Source organism: Dendropsophus ebraccatus, chromosome 7 (assembly GCF_027789765.1).
Source record: "Dendropsophus ebraccatus isolate aDenEbr1 chromosome 7, aDenEbr1.pat, whole genome shotgun sequence".
NCBI lineage: Eukaryota > Metazoa > Chordata > Amphibia > Anura > Hylidae > Dendropsophus > Dendropsophus ebraccatus.
Genome location: NC_091460.1, coordinates 41330915 through 41353254, shown reverse-complemented (window position 1 = coordinate 41353254; position 22340 = coordinate 41330915). Strand labels below are relative to the sequence as shown.

Here is a 22340-nt window from a genome sequence, read left to right as displayed (position 1 = left end):
CAATAAAGTATGGTAGTAAAGGAGACAATTCCCCCTTGTGGCCATATTATATAGAAACCATTTTTTCCAACTGCTAACCTTTTCTGTGTCTGATTCCTGGAATGATTAGGGGATAATCTGTATGGAGTAATTATGAGATTAATCACAGCTATTTCTAGATCAGCCTACTGAGCTTTTTATGCCTACTGCCATCATTATAGGGGAGCAAAAGTACCTTTATACAGTTTTATTGTATTTTTTAGTTATTGTACATATAAAATGACATTGACAATTTGCACATAAGTGACAGTGACGTGTGTGTGTGTATATATATATATATATTTATATATATTTATATTTGAGTGGTACCTTGGTTTAAGAGCGTTTTGGTTTAAGAGCTCACAGTTTTTAATAATTGTGGCTTGGTTTAAGAGCATTTTTTTGGTTTAAGAGTTTCTCAATGTTTGTTTCATTTGCCTTACATGTTATTCAGAATATTAAATCATTATTTTGGGGTGTGGAACCAATTGTCTGCATTTCAACGATTTCTTATGGGAAAATTTGCTTTGGTTTAAGAGTGGATTTGGATTACAAGCACAGTCCCGGAACGAATTATGCTCGTAATCCAAGGCACCACTGTATGTATGTACACATATATATATATATTATATAATATATATATATATATATATATATATATATATATATATATATATAATATATATATATATATATATATATATATATATATATATATATATATATATATATATATATATATATATATATATATTATATATATATACATACATTCATTAATTGCAGTAATTACATTCAGTGTTGTGCCCTGAAGGGTGAATATATTACCACATATAAAAGTAGAACAGTGGCCCTGTATCACTAGTCTGTGCAAGATTGTTGCCCAGGACCTAGTAGTCCCATCTTGGCATAGAAGGCCAGCAGCACCTATAGGAAGCCCTTCTTCTATGTCTATACATTAGAGAAACCTATCCAGCCATAAAAGTAAACTTAAGCCAATATCTGTAGCTGAAGCATTTATAGCAATAGTCCAAGTATTAACAGCAGCAATAATAGTCATATACAATGAACACTTGCCAATGATGTACATTGTCCATGCTCTGAGAAAAGCAGGCAGTTAGGAGTATTTTTCTAATGCATGGATTAGGAACAGTTCACTGATTCTTATAGTTGAGGAACAGCACCCCCATGAGAGCAGCACAGGTAATGTATAGATGTAGCATCATACTATTATACAGAGCTATACGCTGCTGTGCAGCAAGGACTGAACAGAATGCCAAAAGATCAAGCCCCAAAGGTGCAGCTGAACGTAACCCAATTTGGAAGGTATGTTAGAGATACACACTTACCACTAGCCTCTATTTTCTTATGGGATGATTCACAAATAAACACATCCCACTCCTAGGATTTGTACATGTTCTATATGGATGGAGTGTGGGCCCCCTAGTGGACTCCTAGAGACAACCCAGATGCTTATGCCAATATATCTGAAGCAGTGTCCCCTATTCTCAACCTCAGCTTTGAACCATTAGAAATTAGCAGCTTTTCTTGGCGAGATATAAGAGACTACATGAACAACAGAAGGCAAAGTTAACTTCATACCCTCAGTACAGCAACCTCTTTTTATTATTTACCCAGCTTGTCTCAGAATCGACTCTAGCGCTGAAAGTGCTCATATCTCACATCTTGTGACACAGCAATTTTAAAGCCTAGTACAACTTTGCGGATTCATAAAATTGCATAAATTAAAGGATTAGAAAAACATGTCTGCTTTCTTCCAGAAACAGTGCCACACTTTGCCTTCGGGTGTGCGTGGTATCACAGCTTAGCTCCATAGAAGTAAATAAGAGGAAAATTTCCAAAAACAGCACCACCCATATGCTCAGGTTATGTGTGGTATTACAGAGCAGCCACGCTTTTCTATGGAAGCTTCAACTGCACTACCAAACATGCCGTACAGCCTAAGGCCATGTTAGCATGGTGTATAACACTGGCCATTCTGTGACCCTGCCAGGTCACAGAACGTCCGGTGTTACTGAAGATCATCCCGGCCAATATCTTCATTTCTGGTGAATTCGGATGTGGCCGCAACTGGAACCATGTTCTCTGCAGCCACTATACAATTGTGCGGCCGTATGGAATCCCGGCTAGAGGGTATATAGTGTATACGCTCCGGACGGAATTCCATTTATTTCAATCCAACGTACTGTATGTTTAGCATATATCACGGCCGCTGCTGCAAATTGCAACAAAGGCCGTGATTAATGCTAAACATACGTTGCATGAACATGGCCTAAGGGTGCGTTTACATGGGCAGATTTATCTGACAGATAATTGAAGCCAAAGCCAGGAACAGAGTATAAACAGGGAACAGGTCATGAAGACTGAGATTTCTCCTTTTTTCAAATCCATTCCTGGCTTTGGCTTCAATAATCTGTCCGTGTAAACACACCATTACTCTTAAACTGGTCATACACATCTTTTTATCTAAATGCCTATCGTTTAAAAGAAAAAAAAAAAACAAAAAAACAACACATACACACACACACACACACACACACACAACACAAACACTTGTTCACTAAACAGGCACTTAAGTAATTTATGTGTACAAGTAAAAGGACCCTTACACCGAACCACTATGGTTTTCATTCCTTGTACAAATGACAACGAATAAGTTTTGCACTTCTAAACAGTATAAAAGTCAGAATAAATTGTGCCGTAAAGGCTGTATGCATGCTGGTTGTATAGGCCGCCTCTGGATCATACAGACTTACATATTTCCAGCCAAGATCAGAACATATTTTACAACAAGCACAGTAAGCCCCATCTACACATTGTTGTAATATACCTTTGGGTGCTTCAAGCTTTTTCTTTTCGGCTTCTTAAAACGCAACATCCGTTCCTTTTCCTAAGGACAAAAAAAATAAATAAAACAAAAATATAAAAAAAACAAAACTAAAAAAGTAGAGTAAAAAGGCATGACAGTAACAGGGACAGCATAAACCCCTAAATTCATTCTACCTAAACCCTTAGCTTCCCATATGAAATCTCAGCCCAGACTGTTTTAAATAGACTGTCAAACCCCTCTGCCTTCCTTCCCTGTAGTACATTGGAGTCCAGTCTACTGCTTACAATTTGTCATGACCTATACGTGCCCATAATTACCTATGTGGTTCATGCACAAGTCATTGGGGAATATGTAATTTCCAGGGCTTATACCTGCACACTGTGATTTCAAAAATCAAGATACCAGACCTGTTATGTTGGCTATCCAAAAACCGTAGGACAGTGGAGGAAAGAATGCATATATCTGTCTGTGCCAGCTGCCATTAGCAAGTCCTAGATAGTCAAAAGTAATTTTGGCATCTAGTCATCTCATGTGTCTGATTTATTCCCCCAAATGAGATTGTGTAGCGCCGATCATTTGTCATGGCAGGCATTAGTTTTATGAAGGACTATGTGGCTGCTATGTTAAGTGTCCCCATAAGCAAGCTGTAATAGGAGATCACATGAACATAAACTGCAATATAGATATTGCTGTGTACTGTACTAACAAACAGGTTATCAATAGTTGACCAGAGGTGTATTGATACCCTGCATCCCAGCAGCGTTACTGCTGCCTTGGCTCCTATTCACTTCAATAAGAGAGAGTTGCAGTAAAGCTGTGCCGCCACTACACAGGGTACAGAGCCAAACAAAAAAATGTATGATACGGCTCTTAAGGGGAGGAGAAAAAAAAATAAAATAAAAATTGGGCGCGTCCCTAAGGTAGTATTCTTTGTAGTAAGACAGATCATAACTACCCAGATTTAGAGGTCTGGAGATTTCAAAAATCCAGCAGTAGGAAACTTATTACAAGTACGAACGTACTTCTTCCCATGCCGGCAGTGAGCGGAGGGACCGGGCTCTGGAACCCCGCCAGAAGGCATTCACCCCCCCCCCCCCCCCGAGTTGTGATGACATCATAACTCGTGGAAAAAAGGCCTGTCGGACCGCCCACTCAGCCAATCTGTGACTGGAGCAGCGTCCTGCCCCACTCACTGACTAGCCACTCCATCAGCTGGGTTGTGATGCGTCAGCGCCAGAGATCCTGGAGTCCGTCAGCGCCAGAGATCCTGGAGTCTGACAGGGTTCCTGAGGCCGGTCCGGGCACAGGGGGAGGCAAGTTAGTACTTGCAATCAATTTTGAAGCGTCCAGCAGCGCTCCAGCTATATCAGATTACGCTTACATTACTGTCCACCTTAAGGCAAAGCTTATCACCCATATAATGCCTAAAGGCCATAACAGTCCACAAGTACCCAGTTCCAGTTTTAGACTATTTGCTCCATTTTATACAGCACAATTACATTATTCTGAGACATGATGTTTTTTTAAGCATGCGATGGGAATACTACTAGATTAATTCTATAAGGGGGGGGGGGGGGGGGGGGGGGGGGGGTCATACATAACTGGATAAGGCTACATACTCCAGTGAGCCTTGAGGATCAATGTTATGACCCATGTTCTGCCACCACTCCATTGATTGTCTATGGGGCTTCCGAACATTGCTGCTGAACTTGTTCTTAGGACGACTCTTTTACATTACTAATGTCAGTGTGTACATGTTAGCATGAGTAATGTAGGGCCACCATGCATATGCCATAGAGAACAATGCATACACATGGGTGCTTTTTTGTACGTATAAATGTACTTTATAAGTGTGTATACATCAAACTGAAGATGTTCCAAATTGGATCATTGTATTTGTTCTATATTTTACAGCACTGCATATATTGACCTTGAATGTTTTGCATCCATACACTGTTACGTACTACTTATCTGTTCACGGACACAACCAGGAGGCAGAAAAGCAGCATAGTGTGGTAGGACACTGCAATCCTGCGTCAAGGACACAAATGTGTATATGGTAGACGCTTAAGGCATTTTGAAATGCATGCAACAATACACAGGGCGTAACAGTATGTGTATTACCACTGTGATGTCATCAATGATATTCTGCTGCTCAATGACTTGAAGTCTTAAGAATTCGATCTCTTGTTCCTGAGCGTTACTCAGATCATCCAAAGATGAATGGTGCTTTAAGGAGCTCACAGTGGATAGCTTCTCCTTCTGTAAAGGCAAAGGAAAAGCAAGTCAATCTTTTATATAACATATTTTATCTAAATGACGGAAATCATAACTATTTTGTAAGGACCATAAAAAATGTAATAGTCTCCATGCTAGGAGATTTTTACAATGGTTCCATCAAGATCCAAGTGGCTGGTAAAGGACCCTCACTTGACTTGAATACAGCCTGAATACATGGGGTAACTTAGTACATTCTAAAGCGCTATCAGTGCTTGTTTGCTCCCCGTTCCCCGCTCACTGCTGCCGCTATTACCGGCGTTGGCAGCGAGAGGGTGAGAGCTGGGTGGGGGGGGGGGGGGGGGGTGAAGGTGGCGCTCCCGGGAGATCGGTAGATTGTCCGGGCAGCCCACAGAAGATAGCAGCAGTCTGATGCCGCCACTCCTAATCCACCAAGCGACGGTAGCAGATTGTTGCTATCCTGGTCATTTGTCTTTCAACATGTTGAAAGACAAATGACAGCAACGATCAGCAGACATCATTGTCTTTTATTACACCAGATGATTATTGGCCATAACAGCCGATATCGGCAGATAATAGTTTAGTGTAATAGGGTCTTAAGGGTATGTTCAACGTTTGGGGTGAAAGCCCTATTTAGATAATTTTGGTTGTAAATAATGATCATCAAAATACACCCATGTTTTTGCCTTAAAAAAAAAATGTTGTGCAGTCTGGGTGTTACAAACTTAACTCACCAAACCTTACTGATCTAAGTTTAGTACAACAGAACCCTGAAGGATCCAAGACTAGTTACGCATCTTGTATGATGCATACAGACTAAGATGTTTCCATGCTCTAAAGTGATGGCATATCTGCTAGGATGTGCTCCTGTTTTAGGAATGGGCATCAGGTCTAAGAATGAAGTAGCCACAGGACTGATTTAGGATGTTGTTGTACTCAGATCGGCAAAAACCTAAGATCAGCCAAAGCAGTACATAGAATGGCCCCCAGTTTGATAAAATGATGGCATATCCTGGTAGTATCGCATTAGATTATAAAGATAGGAATTCCCCCTTTAGGTTCCACAAAGAACAATCATAGACCCTACATATTATGCTACAACTATCCAACTCTTCTGGGTGACTGCTGCTACTATGTCCCGCCTATTCCCTCCACAGTAGAAGCAGTTTTTCTTACCATTTCTGCATTCTCCCTCGATAAGGCCTTAATTTTTTCTTCCATCCTTTGAATTGTGTGTAAAGTGTCCTCGTGCTTTTTGGACATTCTTTTATTCTTTTCAACCAGGGGCTTCAGCTGCGTCTCGGTCTCTCGGACACGTTTCAGCTTTTAGGAGGGACAATTAAAACAGGTTAGCTAAAACAGTGTCCCAGTACAGGTTATTCCACTGAGTTTTATTCCACTTGGGCAAAGTATCTTTGTCAGGTATCATACAAAGAGGATGAAGATGTTGATATGTAATTTCCACACTAGGTGTCACTTTTTCTATTAGGGTGCCTTCACACCTACCGCATCTGCAGCGGATCTCACTTCTGCGGATTCACAGCAAGATCCGCTGCGGATCCAGTATCATTCACCTCTATGATAGCACATACTCGCAGTGGGATTGACATCCCGCTGTGAATATGTGCTTTAACCCCCCGCTGTCCGTAGCCCTGCCACCTAATCCACCATCCCCGGCCGCATCAGCCCATCCCTGGCTGCATCCAGCAGCCCGCATCCCCCTTCCTCGGCCGCATCCTGCAGCCCGCTGCAGAGAGCATGCAGTACCTGCTCGGCGCCGGGAGGCTCACTGCAGCCGCGCCACCGAGCAAGTAATGTATTCTCTCGGCGGCGGGCTGCAGGATGCGGCCGGAGATGGGGGATGTGGCGGCGGGGCTGCGGACAGCGAGGGGTTAAAGCACATATTCACAGCAGGATGTCAATCCCGCTGCGTGTATGTGCAATCATAGGGGTGAATGGTACCGGATCCGCAGCGGTTCTCGCTACGAATCCACAGAAGTGAGACCCGCTGCGGATCCGGTAGGTGTGAAGGCCCCCTTATTGTGTGTTATGTATGAGCACAGCTGAAGGAGTCTATGGGTTAAGTTTGTATGTTACGATTTCGTCATGATTTTGCCTTATCCTATCACAGGTGCAGATGCTTTCTCCTCACTTTTCCATCAAATTCTACTTCTACTTCCTTCTTTCTTCACAACCCCACCAATCACAGTCCAGTTTAGGTACCTCCTATGGAAGGGAGGTTAGTTCCTGGTGGGAGTTTTTTTTGTCAGTAGAGGTGGGGAGGGACTGAGACACTTGAGCAAGCACACTTCTTCTCTGTTGCTGTCTATCTCCAGTATGCAGTACTAAACCCTTGGGAGGGGTAGCCATCCTCTAAGGGAAGCCTTGTACACGCCTGCCTTCTTCACTAGTTTAAGGGCAGTAACCACAGCAAGGTACTGACCCCAGTAAGACAAATAGCGGGAAGCTGATGTATCCTACTGTCTGCACATGGCTCTGCTGGGAAATCTCGAAAAGGTCTGCTACACCCAACTGTAAAGGCCTGGGGCTCATGCTGCCCAACATGGCACTCGCTGAGCTGGTTGCGGCAGAAGCGGTCAGATAGCACACTAACTAAACGTGAGTATGAGTATCCTTCACTCTTCAACGCTTCTAGTAACTCATCCTGGCAGAGTGCACCACTACCTGAACAAGGCCCCCCAAGACGCATCTCTACTTTCTTCTCTGTAAGGCTGCATTCCCACGTTCCGTGATCCTGACGGATCACGGACGTGGAATGCACGTACCGGAGTCCCCCCGCACCCGGACAGCATCTGCTATTAGATGTTGGGAGCGGGGGAGACTGTATTCATAAGCGCCGCGCAGTAATGAATCAGCCGTGCAGCGCTGTTACTACAGCGCGGCGCTTAAGAATACAGTCTCCCCCGCTCACAGTATCTAATAGCAGATGCTGTCCGGGCGCTGGGGGACTCCGGTACATGCATTCCACGTCCGTGATCCGTCAGGATCACGGAACGTGGGAATGCAGCCTAACAACTACTTCTAACTACCTGTCACCTGCATCTGCTCTCAAAGTTATTACTGCAACTGTATTGTATTGCTCTGAAGTTCTTCTAGTAAAGAAAGTTACTCTGGTTAAGTCAATGGACTCCTGTCCTATTTTTGTTGCACTTGCACCTACACCTGGGTTATTCTCTGTGGAGCGCAGTGCCCATTTGTCCGGGGGTAAGTTACAACACCACTCCTGCCCACCGTGACAAGTGACCCAACACCTACAATGCTGCACAGGTAGCCCTGGCACAAGCACAGACCAATGTAAGGGTATGTGCATATAGCCAACAATGTAATGTGCAATGTTTCCTTTCCACCAGAAACAGGCCAATCTTGTCAATAGGCTGCTCCTTTTTCTAATTTCATTCCACCCTTTTATTCTCAATTCAATTCTTTAACTCTAAATGAAGACAAACATCTCATCTAGTAATAATAAAATGTGTGAAAACAGCGAGTAATGAGCCCATTCATTCCCTATGTGTGGAATGAATTATCTGGCAGAATTGTGAATCTATTTCAAGTATTTTACATGTCATTGAAATGCAGATATATTTGTATGGCTTTGAGCTGCTTCTGCGCAAAAACTCTGACTACATTTGTCATATTTTCCTAAAAACCCCCATGCTCTGCAATGCTAGTCTGGTAGTGCTGGCACATATCAGTTTTCTAGTTACTATAGTGTTTTTTGCAAGTGTAGTGTAATGTATAGAGTATAAATGCGCAATGTGCTTTTTTTTCCCTGTAAACAAGAGTCTATGGGTCTGTTGACTATGGGCAAATGGGTACAGCATTAGAAAAATACGGCCACTTTCTTCCAGACCCAGCACGACTAGTCTCCAGTTCAGGTGTGGTTTGCAATTAATCTCCATTCACTTCAATGGAATTAAGTTGCAGAACCTACACCGAAACTAGAAAAAAAGAGTGGTGCTGTCCAAACCATAGTGGTGTATGTGCTGCAAATAAATCCTCCCCAAAAATCAGATCCAGTCCCATACCAGCTCATTCCGCTCATCTGACAGCAGGGTATTCCTATCTTCCAGCTTCCTGATCACCGCATACAGCTCAGCAATCTTTAGCTGGAATCTTCTCAGGTCTCGGTCATCAACATGTGGTTCCTGGGAGGGGAGAGAATATTTTATTGAATGTAATTTGCAAATGTTTTAAAAAAAGTTTTTACAGAGCTAGTTCTGCTATTTAAGGGTATGTTCACACTGAGTATACTAGGCGTAATTCCGAATTATGCCTGCCTCAGTGTGTCATAGCATCTCAATGGGAGAGCGTGCGCTCCTCCACAGCCGCTGCTCTCCGCCCATGACATGTCACTTCTTTGAGCGGAGAACGGCGGCTGCGGAGGAGCGCGTGCTCTCCCATAGACGGGCTATGGGACAAGGCGACAGGAGGGATTCCGCCTGTTTTACTTAGTGTGAACATACCCTTACTGATGATTTTAAACTGGATGTTGTGAATGGAATATTCAGAATTCTTTATGATAAAATATACTACATATGAGTCCTTCGACATGGCACATCCTTCTTGTGACAAAGTTCATGGAAAAGTTTAAAAGCCGGAGTCACGTTCCAAATAATACTACTCGCCTCTTTTGCCTTTACCGCATGACCCATCAGTTCAGAGATATCGGCTACACCGGTGGGAAGCTCTTTCTTGGGACTGCCGTGGTATCGCTCAGCTTCCTTGGCCTGCACCAACTGTTCATCCAGAGCTTCCTTCTGCAGAAGCAATTTTTGTGTGTGACCGGCCTGTACGCCCAGCTCTCTCTCTAGTGCCAGGATTACTCGCTCCTTGCTTTTAATTTCATCCATCTGAAAAGCAAAAGTGGCAAAAAGAGTTACGATAATCCAGAGACATTCATGAATGAAAATAAATTTCAGGAGGGGAAGAGAAAATATTTCCAAAGTTTTCCCAATACCCGTTCTACTCAGTGGTTTTATATTTATAACAAGATGTGTTTCCTGACAGTCATCCGGATTTACTAAGATCTGAGCAGGACCCGGAGCCGGCAGCCTCACTGCAGTGGCGGCGGCGGGCTGATGGGGGGATGCGAACGGCGGGGCTGCGGGCACCAGGGAGTTAAAGCACATATTCACAGCGGGATGTCAATCCCGCTGCGAATATGTGCTATCATCGGGGTGAATTGATACCGGATCCGCAGCGGTTCTCGCTTCGAATCCGCAGAAGTGAGATCCGCTGTGGATCCGGTAGGTGTGAAGGCACCCTAAGGCTGGGTTCACACACAGTATATTTCAGTCAGTATTTGGTCCTCATAGCAACCAAAACCAGGAGTGGATTGAAAACACAGAAAGGATCTGTTCACATAATGTTGTAATTGAGTGGATGGCCGTCATTTAAAGGCAAATATTTGCTGTTATCTTAAAACAACGGCTGTTGTATTGAAATAATGGAAGTTATTTACAGTTATATGGCGGCCATCCACTCAATTTCAACATTGTGTGAACAGAGCCTTTCTGTGTTTTTAATCCACTCCTGGTTTTGGTTGCTATGAGGACCTGACATGAGGACCAAATACTGCCTGAAATATACTGTGTGAACCCAGCCTAAAGCTGAATTCACACACCCCGTGAAATTCTCTGTGGTCCCGGATCCAGCAGCAGAGATGACAGGAGCAAATAATCTGACAACTACTCACCTACTCCCATCGTGCTGGCCGGCTTACACATATTCACCAGAAGTGGCGTGATCCCTCGTTCAGCAGAAGTCAAGTGGACTGCGCCAGTTCATGCTGGCGCTGGGAGAAGGCAGCAACAAGGGACCACGCCACTTCTGATGAACATGTGTAAGCTGGCCAGCACGGGGAAAGTAGTCGAGTAGTTATCAGAATATGCGCTCGTCATCCCTGCTGCTGGGCGGCGGGGGTGGGCTGCACTTCTATTGGGGGATCAGTGCCACAATCCTTCTCCATGCGTGACCTATTTTTTCGCAGCACGGATCAGGTTGCAGCATGGATTGTGTGAATGAGGCCTTAGTGTATTTGGATGATTATTCACATGTGACTTTGGGTGCCTACTAGCGCCATTTTGCACCAATCCTGCAGTTTGTGATATCTGCCATTCCCATTCAGGATGGCTGTGGATCGACAGACATTCGTGGGTTCGATTTCCAGGGACAGTAAAACACTGAAGAGACTACTGGTCTGTCTCCACACCAGATCTAGCGATGAGCGAATCTAAAGCACTGTGGTTCGTCCAACCCGAGTGTGCGGCATATTACCGGTGGCCGCAGAAATGATATGCTGCCCTAATTCCATGCTGTTATCCAGCACTACAAAACCATGGCCATTTTTTTCCCAGAGACATCCCCACTCTAGTCTCCAGCTTGGGTGCAGGTTTTGCTGCTCAGTTCCATTGAAGTGAATGGAGCATAATTGCAATCCGCACCCGAACTGGAGACAAGAGTCGTGTTGTCTCTGAAAGAAAGTAGCCATGTTTTTGTAGCACTGGATAACCCCTTTAAATGCAGCACACTCTGGTTGGACGAACCACAGTGCTTGAGATTCGCTCATCTCTGGTTGCATCCAAGAACTGACGGCCAAGCTGTGGTCGGTTGTTATGGGCAGTTTATTACATAGTGACCACTTACAGAACACTTCTCATTTCATGTACAACACTTGAAAAATTAAGTCTGCGCTCGAATAGGTTGCTATGGGCAACACTGTAGTCGGTGAACCAGCGAGAAGCTGCTGGGAGGGCTCTTCTAGTATGGAGCCATTAGAAGTCTGGATACAGCTTTGGATATGAATTAAGATCTAATGTACTTCAAGGGCAGCTCAAAATAAGTAAAAGTAATATTATTTCATGTATATGTAATAAAAGACTGAAAATGTAAGTACACTTGAACCCCTAGAGAGAGCAAAGAAATAAGATAATGCATTTCAGCTTCTTAAAAGTTTGCATGAGTCATGGAATAGTATCCAAAGTAACAGGCAGTTGTCATGGTTACCGGCCATTGTGACGGAGGAGAACACTGTAGGATGCATTCAGTTCTGCAAATGACAGTCTGTAAATCTGTTCTCGTGCTTTATTCTCAGTACCAGGTCCATCCTGAAAAAGCGTGCCAAGTCACCCCCACCCCCTGCACGGCGGGAGCTACAACGTCCAATAAATTATTATAAAGCACTGGTTATTAGGATTACCCATCCTCTATCCGGAGTCTCAGAAAGCCATCTATCCGAAGTCTCATCACAAAGCTACAGGAACGTCTACATGCAATATCTCCTCCAGATAGATGGACGGACCTGAATGACCTATTATCCCTCCTAATATTGGTGTATTACGGAATAACGTATGGTCACACATGCAGGTTTGCTGCAACTGATTGTAAATGTATCTAATGTACCTAAAAGGTCTACTCAGACGTGCAGGACCTGCAGCAGGTTTGATGCCCCGATCAATCATTTAGTTACATTGATATCTGCAGATCCCAAACTACAAAAATGGTGGATGGTCTGCAGAAAACCTAGAATCAGGAAAGATTTAAATGGGCACCAATAAATGATGGAAAATCAGCAGGGGAGGCGATATATAGTACATAATCTTTGCACTTTGATTGTACAGTCTGTTTCCTATATGAAGTACAATGCTATATATTTGGCCTCTAGGTGTCTATCTTACTGGAAAACTGTAGTCAAGGCTCTATCACTGAGGCCCTTCGTCTTAAAGGGGAACTATCAGCAGGTTAGACGAATCTAAGCTGCTGATCTGTCCCTAGTGCACAGGAGGAAGGTAGGTCTCTTCCCTTCATCCTCTGCACCATTCTGGTGCAATTAGTAGCTTGCTCCGCGGTGCGTTAAGGCTGTTAGGGGCACCTGTTAAAGGGGTAGTGCGGCGTTTAACTTTTATTCACTAAACACACATTACAGCTATATACACTACCGTTAAAAAGTTTGGGGTCACATTAAAAAGTCCTTATTTTTGAAGGAAAAGCACTGTACTTTTCAATGAAGATAACTTTAAACTAGTCCTAACTTTACACAAATACACTCTATTGCTAATGTGGTAAATGACTATTCTAGCTGCAAATGTCTGGTTTTTGGTGCAATATCTACATAGGTGTATAGAGGCCCATTTCCAGCAACTATCACTCCAGTGTTCTAATGGTACAATGTGTTTGCTCATTGGCTCAGAAGGCTAATTGATGATTAGAAACCCTTGTGCAATCATGTTCACACATCTGAAAACAGTCTAGCTTGTTACAGAAGCTACAAAACTGACCTTTCTTTGAGCAGATTGTGTTTCTGGAGCATCACATTTGTGGAGTCAATTAAACGCTCAAAATGGCGAGAAAAAGAGAACTTTCATCTGAAACTCGACAGTCTATTCTTGTTCTTAGAAATGAAGGCTATTCCATGCGAGAAACTGCTAAGAAATTGAAGATTTCCTACAACAGTGTGTACTACTCCCTTCAGAGGACAGCACAAACAGGCTCTAACCAGAGTAGAAAAAGTGGGAGGCCGCGTTGCACAACTAAGCAAGAAGATAAGCACATTATAGTCTCTAGCTTGAGAAACAGACGCCTCACAGGTCCCCAACTGGCATCTTCATTAAATAGTGACCGCAAAACACCAGTGTCAACATCTACAGTGAAGAGGCGGCTACGGGATTTTGGGCTTCAGGGCAGAGTGGCAAAGAAAAAGCCATATCTGAGACTGGCCAATAAAAGAAAAAGATTAATATGGGCAAAAGAACACAGACATTGGACAGAGGAAGACTGGAAAAAAGTGTTGTGGACGGATGAATCCAAGTTTGAGGTGTTTGGATCACAAAGAAGAACGTTTGTGAGATGCAGAACAAATGAAAAGATGCTGGAAGAATGCCTGACGCCATCTGTTAAGCATGGTGGAGGTAATGGGATGGTCTGGGGTTGCTTTGGTGTTGGTAAGGTGGGAGATTTGTACAGGGTAAAAGGGATTCCGAATAAGGAAGGCTATCACTCAATTCTGCAACGCCATGCCATACCCAGTGGGCAGCGCTTGATTGGAGCCAATTTCATCCTACAACAGGACAATGACCCTAAACACACGTCCAAATTGTGCAAGAACTATTTACAGCAGAAGCAGGCAGCTGGTATTCTATCATAGGTAATGGAGTGGCCAGCGCAGTCACCAGATCTGAACCCCATTGAGCTGTTGTGGGAGCAGCTTGACCGTATGGTACGCCAGAAGTGCCCATCCAACCAATCCAACTTGTGGGAGCTGCTTCTAGAAGCGTGGGGGGCAATTTCTCCAGCTTACCTCAACAGATTAATAGGTGTGCAATGCTGGAATTGCCAAAGGTGTGCAATGCTGGAATTGCTGCAAAAGGAGGATTCTTTGACGAAAGCAAAGTTTGATGTAAAAACAATGTTATTTCAAATACAACTCATTATTTCTAACCTTGTCAATGTCTTGACTCTATTTTCTATTCATTTCACAACGTATGGTGTTGAAGAAGTGTGACTTTTCATGGAAAACACAAAATTGTTTGGGTGACCCCAAACTTTTGAACGGTAATGTGTGTTATTTAAGTGAATGGCCCCCTTCCCAGTGTTCCCCCCACCCCGGAAGTGTGGCGCATTATACTTACATATTCGCTGTCTACCCCGGCCGCCATCTTGGGTCGACAATGTCATCTTCTGGTGGCCAATCGCGGCTGAGCAGCTGATGACGTGGCAGAGGGGGCTGGCCTGAGGGACGGCTGTAATGGTCTGGCTGGCCTCCCGAAGAGGACAGTCAACCCAAGATGGGGTCCGGGGTCGACAGCGAATACGTAAGTATAATCCACCACACTGGGGCAAAAACGCCATGCCTGATTGCATTTTTTCTGCTTCCAATGGATTCCTCTTTAAGGCTAGGTTCACACTACGTATATTTCAGTCAGTATTGTGGTCCTCATATTGCAACCAAAACCAGGAGTGGATTAAAAACACAGAAAGGATCTGTCCACACAATGTTGAAATTGAGTGGATGGCCGCCATATAACAGTAAATAACTGCCATTATTTCAATATAACAGCCGTTGTTTTAAATAACAGCAAATATTTGCCATTAAATGACGGCCATCCCCTCAACTTCACCATTGTGTGGACAGATCCTTTCTGTGTTTTTAATCCACTCCTGGTTTTGGTTGCAATATGAGGACCACAATACTGACTGAAATATACGTAGTGTGAACCCAGCCTAAATGCGTGTGGAAAATTGGTCTGTTTCCAATCTGCAAAAAAGTAAAATTTGCACTTATAGGGTGGGCTCACACTGAGAAATTCTCCCGGATAAATTCAGCCGAATTCCGTTGCTGGAACGCGCGCCTTCCCGGCGGCTCCATAGACACCATTCTATGGGGCGGCTGATTCAACCATCCGCCGAAAGAATTGACGTGTCATTTCTTTCGGCGGAATGCGGATCCAGCTAGTGCATAGAATGGTGTCTATGGCACGGGCGGAGAGGCGCGCGGCCGTGATCGCGTACAGGCAACGGAATTCCGCGGAATTTGTCCACACGAATTCCGTAGTCTGAACCCACCCTAACAGTCCGTTCTTGCGGAACAAGGCCCAACAGAAGTCAAAGGGTTCACAAGCTATATGATGTTTAATTTCTAATCAAGCATTGCCCAGTGACTTCTAGGCAGGCGCCACCTTGTGGCCACTTATCTTCCTGTTTTTGTGTGCATCACTGATTGATTCTGATGTCTGAGGTCCCAGAAGAAAAACGGACCTAAGATATAGGTAGGAGACCTACGGTATAGGCAACTCTGTTCCATTACCATTATTTTACTGCCTAAAGGCTACAAGCTTAAAGGAGTAGTGCGGCGGTAAAGAATTATTCAGAGAATAACACACATTACAAAGTTATACAACTTTGTAATGTATGTTATGTCTGTGAATGGCCCCCTCCCCGTGTCCCACCCCCCCCCCCCACCCGGGTTGGCCCCCTCCCCATGTCCCCCCTCCCCCCACCCGTGTACCCGGAAGTGTGGTGCGCTATACATTACCTGTCACGTGCCAACCCCCGTCTCCGATCTTCAGTCAGTGACGTCTTCTTCAGCCGGCGAACAGCTCCGTCTGTTCCGAATGCCGGCCGCCCTCTGCAGCGTCATCCGATTCTCAGCCGCGATTGGCTGAGCATAACTGTGCCGAGCCAATCGCGACTGAGCAGCTGATGACGCGACCTCGTCATCAGCCGCGATTGGCTGAGCATAACTGTGCTCAGCCAATCGCGGCTAAGCACAGTTATGACGCGGCGGAGGGGGGGGGGCGGCGGCAGGGAATCGGCCGTGCGTCCGAAGATGACGTTTGGCACAAAATGGCGGACGGCCCTCGACACGGATCAGGTAATGTATAATGCACCACACACTTCCGGGTACACGGGCGGGGGTGGTGGGACACGAGAAGGGGGCGATTCACAGACATAACATACATTACAAAGTTGTATAACTTTGTAATGTGTGTTATTCTGTGAATAATTGTTTAGCGCCGTACTACCCCTTTAAATAACTTGCCCACCTTTGGCTTTTAATTCTAAAAATTTATGAGCCAAGTTAAATTTTTTTGTTCCGTTGCAATCATTTTAGTTGCAGTCATACCCCTGTACAAATGCTGAGGTCACCCTGAAATGCAGTTTTCAATAAGACTTCTAATGCTGATCTCTACCTAAGGGCGCTGGAGAATTCTTACTTCAGCAGTTTAATTATAAAATGACTGTTTTGTGCACTGAAAACAACAGACGTAAAAGCCTAAATCAGTACAAACAGCTTCAGACTGTAATTTTCTAGTTGCCATGTATAATAGAGGATACCAGATGGCTCTGCCCATTCAGATACTGAATTCTTTAAAATTTTAAAACTGCAGAATGAAGAAAAATTACGCACCAGAATCTCTTAAGTAAGAAGGAGAGAGAGACTGTATAAGATCAGTGTTACACCACCACCTGGCGTCCATATTTCAGGTATAACACCTGGACTACCTGTGTGAACTAACTAACTCACCTGATGCTGCATTTACACAGAACGATTATCGTTCGAACGATCGCATTTGAGCGATAATTGTTCTGTGTAAACAGAGTTAACAATCAACGACGAGCGAGAAATCGTGCGTTTTTATCTTTCAACAATGTTCTCAAATAGTTTGCTAAAAATTCGCAGATCGCTTTGTGTAAACAGTCTTTCACCGATTTACCCTACATGTGAGATGGGCTTAAGCGATGTTAAAACGATCGCAATAACGATTTTTCTTACAAATTTTCTAACGATTTTTCTACCAATTTATTCTTCTAAACGCTGATTGTTCTAAAAAAAACAAAAATTGTTGCTTAAAAATCGTTAAACGATCGATTGGGCGATCTATTGCTCCGTGTAAACGCAGCATTAGGCTCCGCTGATCCAAACCCTATACGGCAGATCTGTTGCAGTCATATTATTGCCCTGTGAAACGAGCCTTAAGAGGCTAATGTTGCTAACAATCCAGCACCACCACAAACAGCAAATAAAAATGTGTCTTAATCTAAAATCTTAGATGCATGGTAAAAAAAAATATATATATATATAAATTATATATATTCACTTCAAAAGGCTCTTACAGTTTATAGGATTATATTAAAAGGCTTGAGCTTGAAACGCTCTCACATGCCAATCAGATTTTTAGGGTGCCTCAAGACTTTAATATTGATGGCCTCATCTCATACAGAGTATGACTGCTGGCACCCCTCAGCTACTTTATTAGTACTACACACACACACACACACACCTATTCACTTGAGTGAGTGAGCTGCAGTACCAGGTATGGCCACTACACAATGTACAGCACTGCATCAGGAGCTGTCCTGAGTGCTACAACACTTTAGTAAGCAGATTGGTGGGGATGCTAGAGGTTGGGCCCCAACAATCTGATAATGGTGGTCTATCCTGAGGATTTAAAGCAGATCTCTAAAGTTTAAACTCTCACCAGATCTTCCCAGAGAAGAGACGCACTTCACACTGGGCTGCCAGTTTGCCAAGTTCCCTACATACAAATTACTACCAATAAGAAAAGAGCTCGTGCAAGGAACTCACTGGGCATCATACAGTTGCCGGGGCAAGTGTACCACCCAGGTACACTTGCCCCAGCAACTGTATGATGCCCAGTGAATTCCTTGCACAAGCCCTTTTCGCAGGGTAGACTGCGATTGGGCACGAGTTGAACTTTGGAGGTATGCCTTAAAGGGGCTGTGTCATTAAGAAAACTAGGTCTGATACATTACGTGAAATTAAAAAAAAAAAAATTCTGAAACTATACTGTGTGAGAGATCTAGACTTTCTAATCCTTAAGGTGTCTGCTTTGTTTGATAACCTGTGCTATAACCCACTATGGACAAGGCATGTTCAGTTCAACTTGGGTCTCCAGAAAGCACTGGCAATTTGTCTCCACCAAGCCTTCGAGCAAGAGAATTGCAAGGGTTGTATTAAATGGCCCCACATCTCCAAGTGAGCAAGCTCCAAACGGCTAGACCGGCACTTAGTTACTAAGATCCGTGCCGACATTGCTTTTTACAAAGAAACACAAATAATAATAATTAAGTTTATATACTTGCGAGTGCTCCCCCAGTGTCCTGAAGCCTTCCCTCAGTGTTCCCCACTCACGCTTCTGATCCTGGCTCTTCAGTGACCCATCTGCTCATTGAAGAGATGGGTCCAGAAGTGGCAGGGTATGCAGGACACCGGAGAGCAAGTACGAATGGGCCACGCACCACTACACAAGTTTAAGCGACAACGATTACTTCATCTGATCGTTTTCTTTGTATCACATGGAGATTGGGCCCTATTACACAGAACAAAGTGTGCGCACAGTTGCAAGGCAACAGCAGGATTAGTTCCGAGAAGAAACCAGAACGTGATTAGATTTGTGGGAGATAAAACTGTACATGGACGTACATTACTTTACCAAAAACAGGACATTTGGACTCCTTTGTATATAGCTATGTGGCACACATGTTCTCTTACCAACTTTGTTTCATAATACAAATCCCATAAACCCCAGAAAACCCCTTAAATTAAAAGAATGTTTTTTTCTCGGTTGTATGCACGTCTCTACGATATTATCTTCATGAAATCCGATGCACACAGTCAGGACCTATGTTTGGATGAGCAGACTTCACTTTCTAACATACATTTTGGAGGTTCACCCTGCCAGCTTCCATCTGTTCAAAATATAATCTCTGTGCCGGTTCTGTCAGATCTAGTACCATTAATTCGTACACAAGGCAAGATGCATGATGACAGGAACTGGGGAATACAAGCAGGAGAAATCCCCAAGATGTCTGCAGAAAGAGACAGGTTAGATTCTATGGTCTATGGTCCACCACGGAAAGGGGGGGGGGTACGGATCACTACAATGCTCAATGAACAGAAGACAGACATTAAAAGGTAACCTGCTATGTTTTTATGGTGTCCTCTCTGGGTGTTTTTGAGAAATTTACAATTTAATACAACGTAATATTATTACTAACTCCTTGCCTAAATGCTGATACTCCCAGCTTATGATCAGGGCCGTATTTACCACTAGGAACCCATGGTCCAGTGCCTAGGACAGCACCAGGAAGCAGGGGGAAGGAAACAACTTTTTTTTGGTGTTTTTATGTTTTTAGTCTCCCACCTCCCGTTCAGACTTGGCAGTAAACCTGGTGTTTTTTGTAGGGGCTGGGGGTATGGCGGTATTGGTCAGGTCTGGTATGGCGGTGTTATCCAGTCACAGTATGGCGGTATTGTTCACGTCTGGTATGGCGGTGGTAAACGTGATGCTTGCAGCTATTACCTACCAATCCTGTAGTGAGAATTCCCTCAGACAACATGCAGACGGCTCTAATCATTGATTCCATGCAGGAATTTGTTTAAATGTTCTAACCAGTTAACAACCATGAAAAACGCAATTCAGACAATGTTTCTACATGTAGAGAAATGCATGTGGCCGAAACCACTCTCCCATTTCTTCCTCAGTAGTCATGTGCTGTCAGAGATGGCTCCAAGATTTAGCGGGCCCTTGAGCGACAGAGCCTCAGCAGGCCTCTCATCATCCACACTCTATACTCAATTACTTGAGACCTGACCCCGACCAACACTGACTAACAGCTTTTGCAGCTCAGTCTTCGCCCTCTTTCTCGCTGTTGGGCTGCTTTCCACACTGTAAGGTTAAGGACCTTCGGGTCATGTGATCAGGTCCTTCACCCCTCTCTCTCTGTGCAGGTCCTGCTCAGTCACCTGTGTCTTCTGATGCTCAGCCCCTCACCCTGCACTACAGTGGGCTGAACATTAGAACACCAGGCCCTTCTCCCTCTGTGGGCCCTTAGAGGTGCTGTGGGCCCCGGCACTTGCTTGGGGTAAGCCTGGTGCCGACGCCAACCCTGTGTGCTGTTACCAGGATTATTGGCCATACGCCTATTGGTTACCACATGAGGGACTGGTTTCGGCTGCATGTGGTGACGTACAGTAAATGTGGGAACGCATCCTAAGACTGATCAGATCAATATAATGTTCAGAAACTAGAAAATCATGATGCTAATTGGTGAGTGAAGATGGGGCGTCTTCAGGTGTAGTGCCTAGGGCAGGAGCAGCTGATAATATGGCCCTGTTATATCGGAACCTTACTTTCTCCATTACTGTACACAAGTGGAAAACTGGGAGCCTCTCTTACGAATACTGGAGAAAAAAAGAAAGACAGCACTTAAAAATAAAAGTAAATTAAAAGGACAACTCCAGGAAAAAAAAAAAAATTAATATGTTATTACACAAGGAAAATGAGACAAATTTCTAATATAACTAAATATGGGAAGTGCTATTTCCCTCGATTAAGTAGATCAGACAAGCTCAATTCTCCTAAAAATTCTCCTCCAGTTATGCCACAAATCAGAGCAGGGCTAGGTGTAATTCCTATGAAGCATCCAGCAGGGGGCACAGTGTATGGAGAAATTACATAGTAAGAATAACTATACCACAGGTGCCAGCAGCCCCATCCACGGCACATAGGATGGGGCTGCTGGCACTTGTGGTGCAGCTGCCCCCGTGACAGCAGCCCCCAGTGAACACCCCCACCCCTAAAGACCCCCATCAAGTGCCAGCAGCCCAGTCCACGGCGCACAGGACGGGGCTGCTGGCACCTGTTTTGCAGGTGCCCCCCACCCCTGCGACAGTAGACCCCAGACCACCCACCACCCCTAAAAACCCCAAACTACCTTCATCAGAAGTGCCAGCAGCCCAGTCCACGGCACATAGGACGGGGCTGCTGGCACTTGTAGTGCTCACCCACCCACGCACGCACGACCGCAGACCCCAGACTAGCGCCCCCCAAGGACCCCATAGCTCACCCTCAAAACACTCCCTTCCATCAGGTGCCCCCCGAACCGCACCGCGAGGAGGTTCATAACCTCCTGTGATGCAGTGTCTCCCCACTCTCCCTCTCTTCTCCAGCTGCTGTACGGGAGAGGAGACAGACAGCGAGGAGACACTGCATCACAGGTTATGCACCTCCTCTTAGTGCGGCTCGGGGGGCACCTGGTGGAAAGGGGTGTTTGAGGGTGAGCTATGGGGTCCTTAAGGGGGGGGGGGCTGCTGGCACTTGTAGTGCGAATGCTCCCGCCCTCCCCACAGTGTCAACAGACCCCAGACCAGCGCCCCCCCCCCAAAAACCCCATAGCTCACCCCCAAACACCCCCTTCCACCGGGTGCCACCCGAGCCACACAGAGGAGGTGCATAACCTCCTGTGATGCGTAGTCTTCCTGCTGGCTGGCTGCTGGCACTTCTGATGGGGGTAGTTTGGAGGTTTTTAGGGGGGGGGGGGGGGTAGGAGAATTGAGCCTGTCTGATCTACTAAATTGAAGGAAATAGCACTTTATGTGCATCTCAAATAATTTGTGTATATTCGAAATTTGTCCAACTTTCTTTATGTAACATATTAAAAAACACATTTTGCCTGAACTTCTCCTTTAAATCCCAGAATTTTAGATCAGTTGGAGTCAAAGCTCAAGTCAATGCTCCGTGGAGAACTTAGTTGTACGCAAACGTAAAGGGAATCTGTCACTAGGTTTATGCCGTATTAAACAAGGGCGACAAACTAGTGAAAAATGCTGAACAGATCAGAGTTTTACTTACATCACTTTGTTCAGCCGTTCTCCTAATATGCAGTAGAATAGGATTCTTGCCACACCCTT

General features: G+C 44.6%; 1 protein-coding gene across 12 annotated transcripts in view; it reads right to left on the bottom strand.

Annotated features, from left to right (window-relative positions):
* JAKMIP1 (janus kinase and microtubule interacting protein 1) overlaps window positions 1-22340 on the bottom strand; it is a 113979-nt gene that overhangs the window by 56737 nt on the left and 34902 nt on the right. For all 12 annotated transcript variants that reach the window (XM_069976423.1, XM_069976422.1, XM_069976420.1 and 9 more), the window contains 5 exons: window positions 9754-9978; window positions 9154-9273; window positions 6284-6430; window positions 4994-5131; window positions 2870-2929 (listed from right to left, as the gene is read on the bottom strand). In XM_069976423.1, coding sequence (XP_069832524.1) covers window positions 2870-2929; window positions 4994-5131; window positions 6284-6430; window positions 9154-9273; window positions 9754-9978 — 690 coding nt within the window. The remainder of the gene's footprint in view (window positions 1-2869; window positions 2930-4993; window positions 5132-6283; window positions 6431-9153; window positions 9274-9753; window positions 9979-22340) is intronic.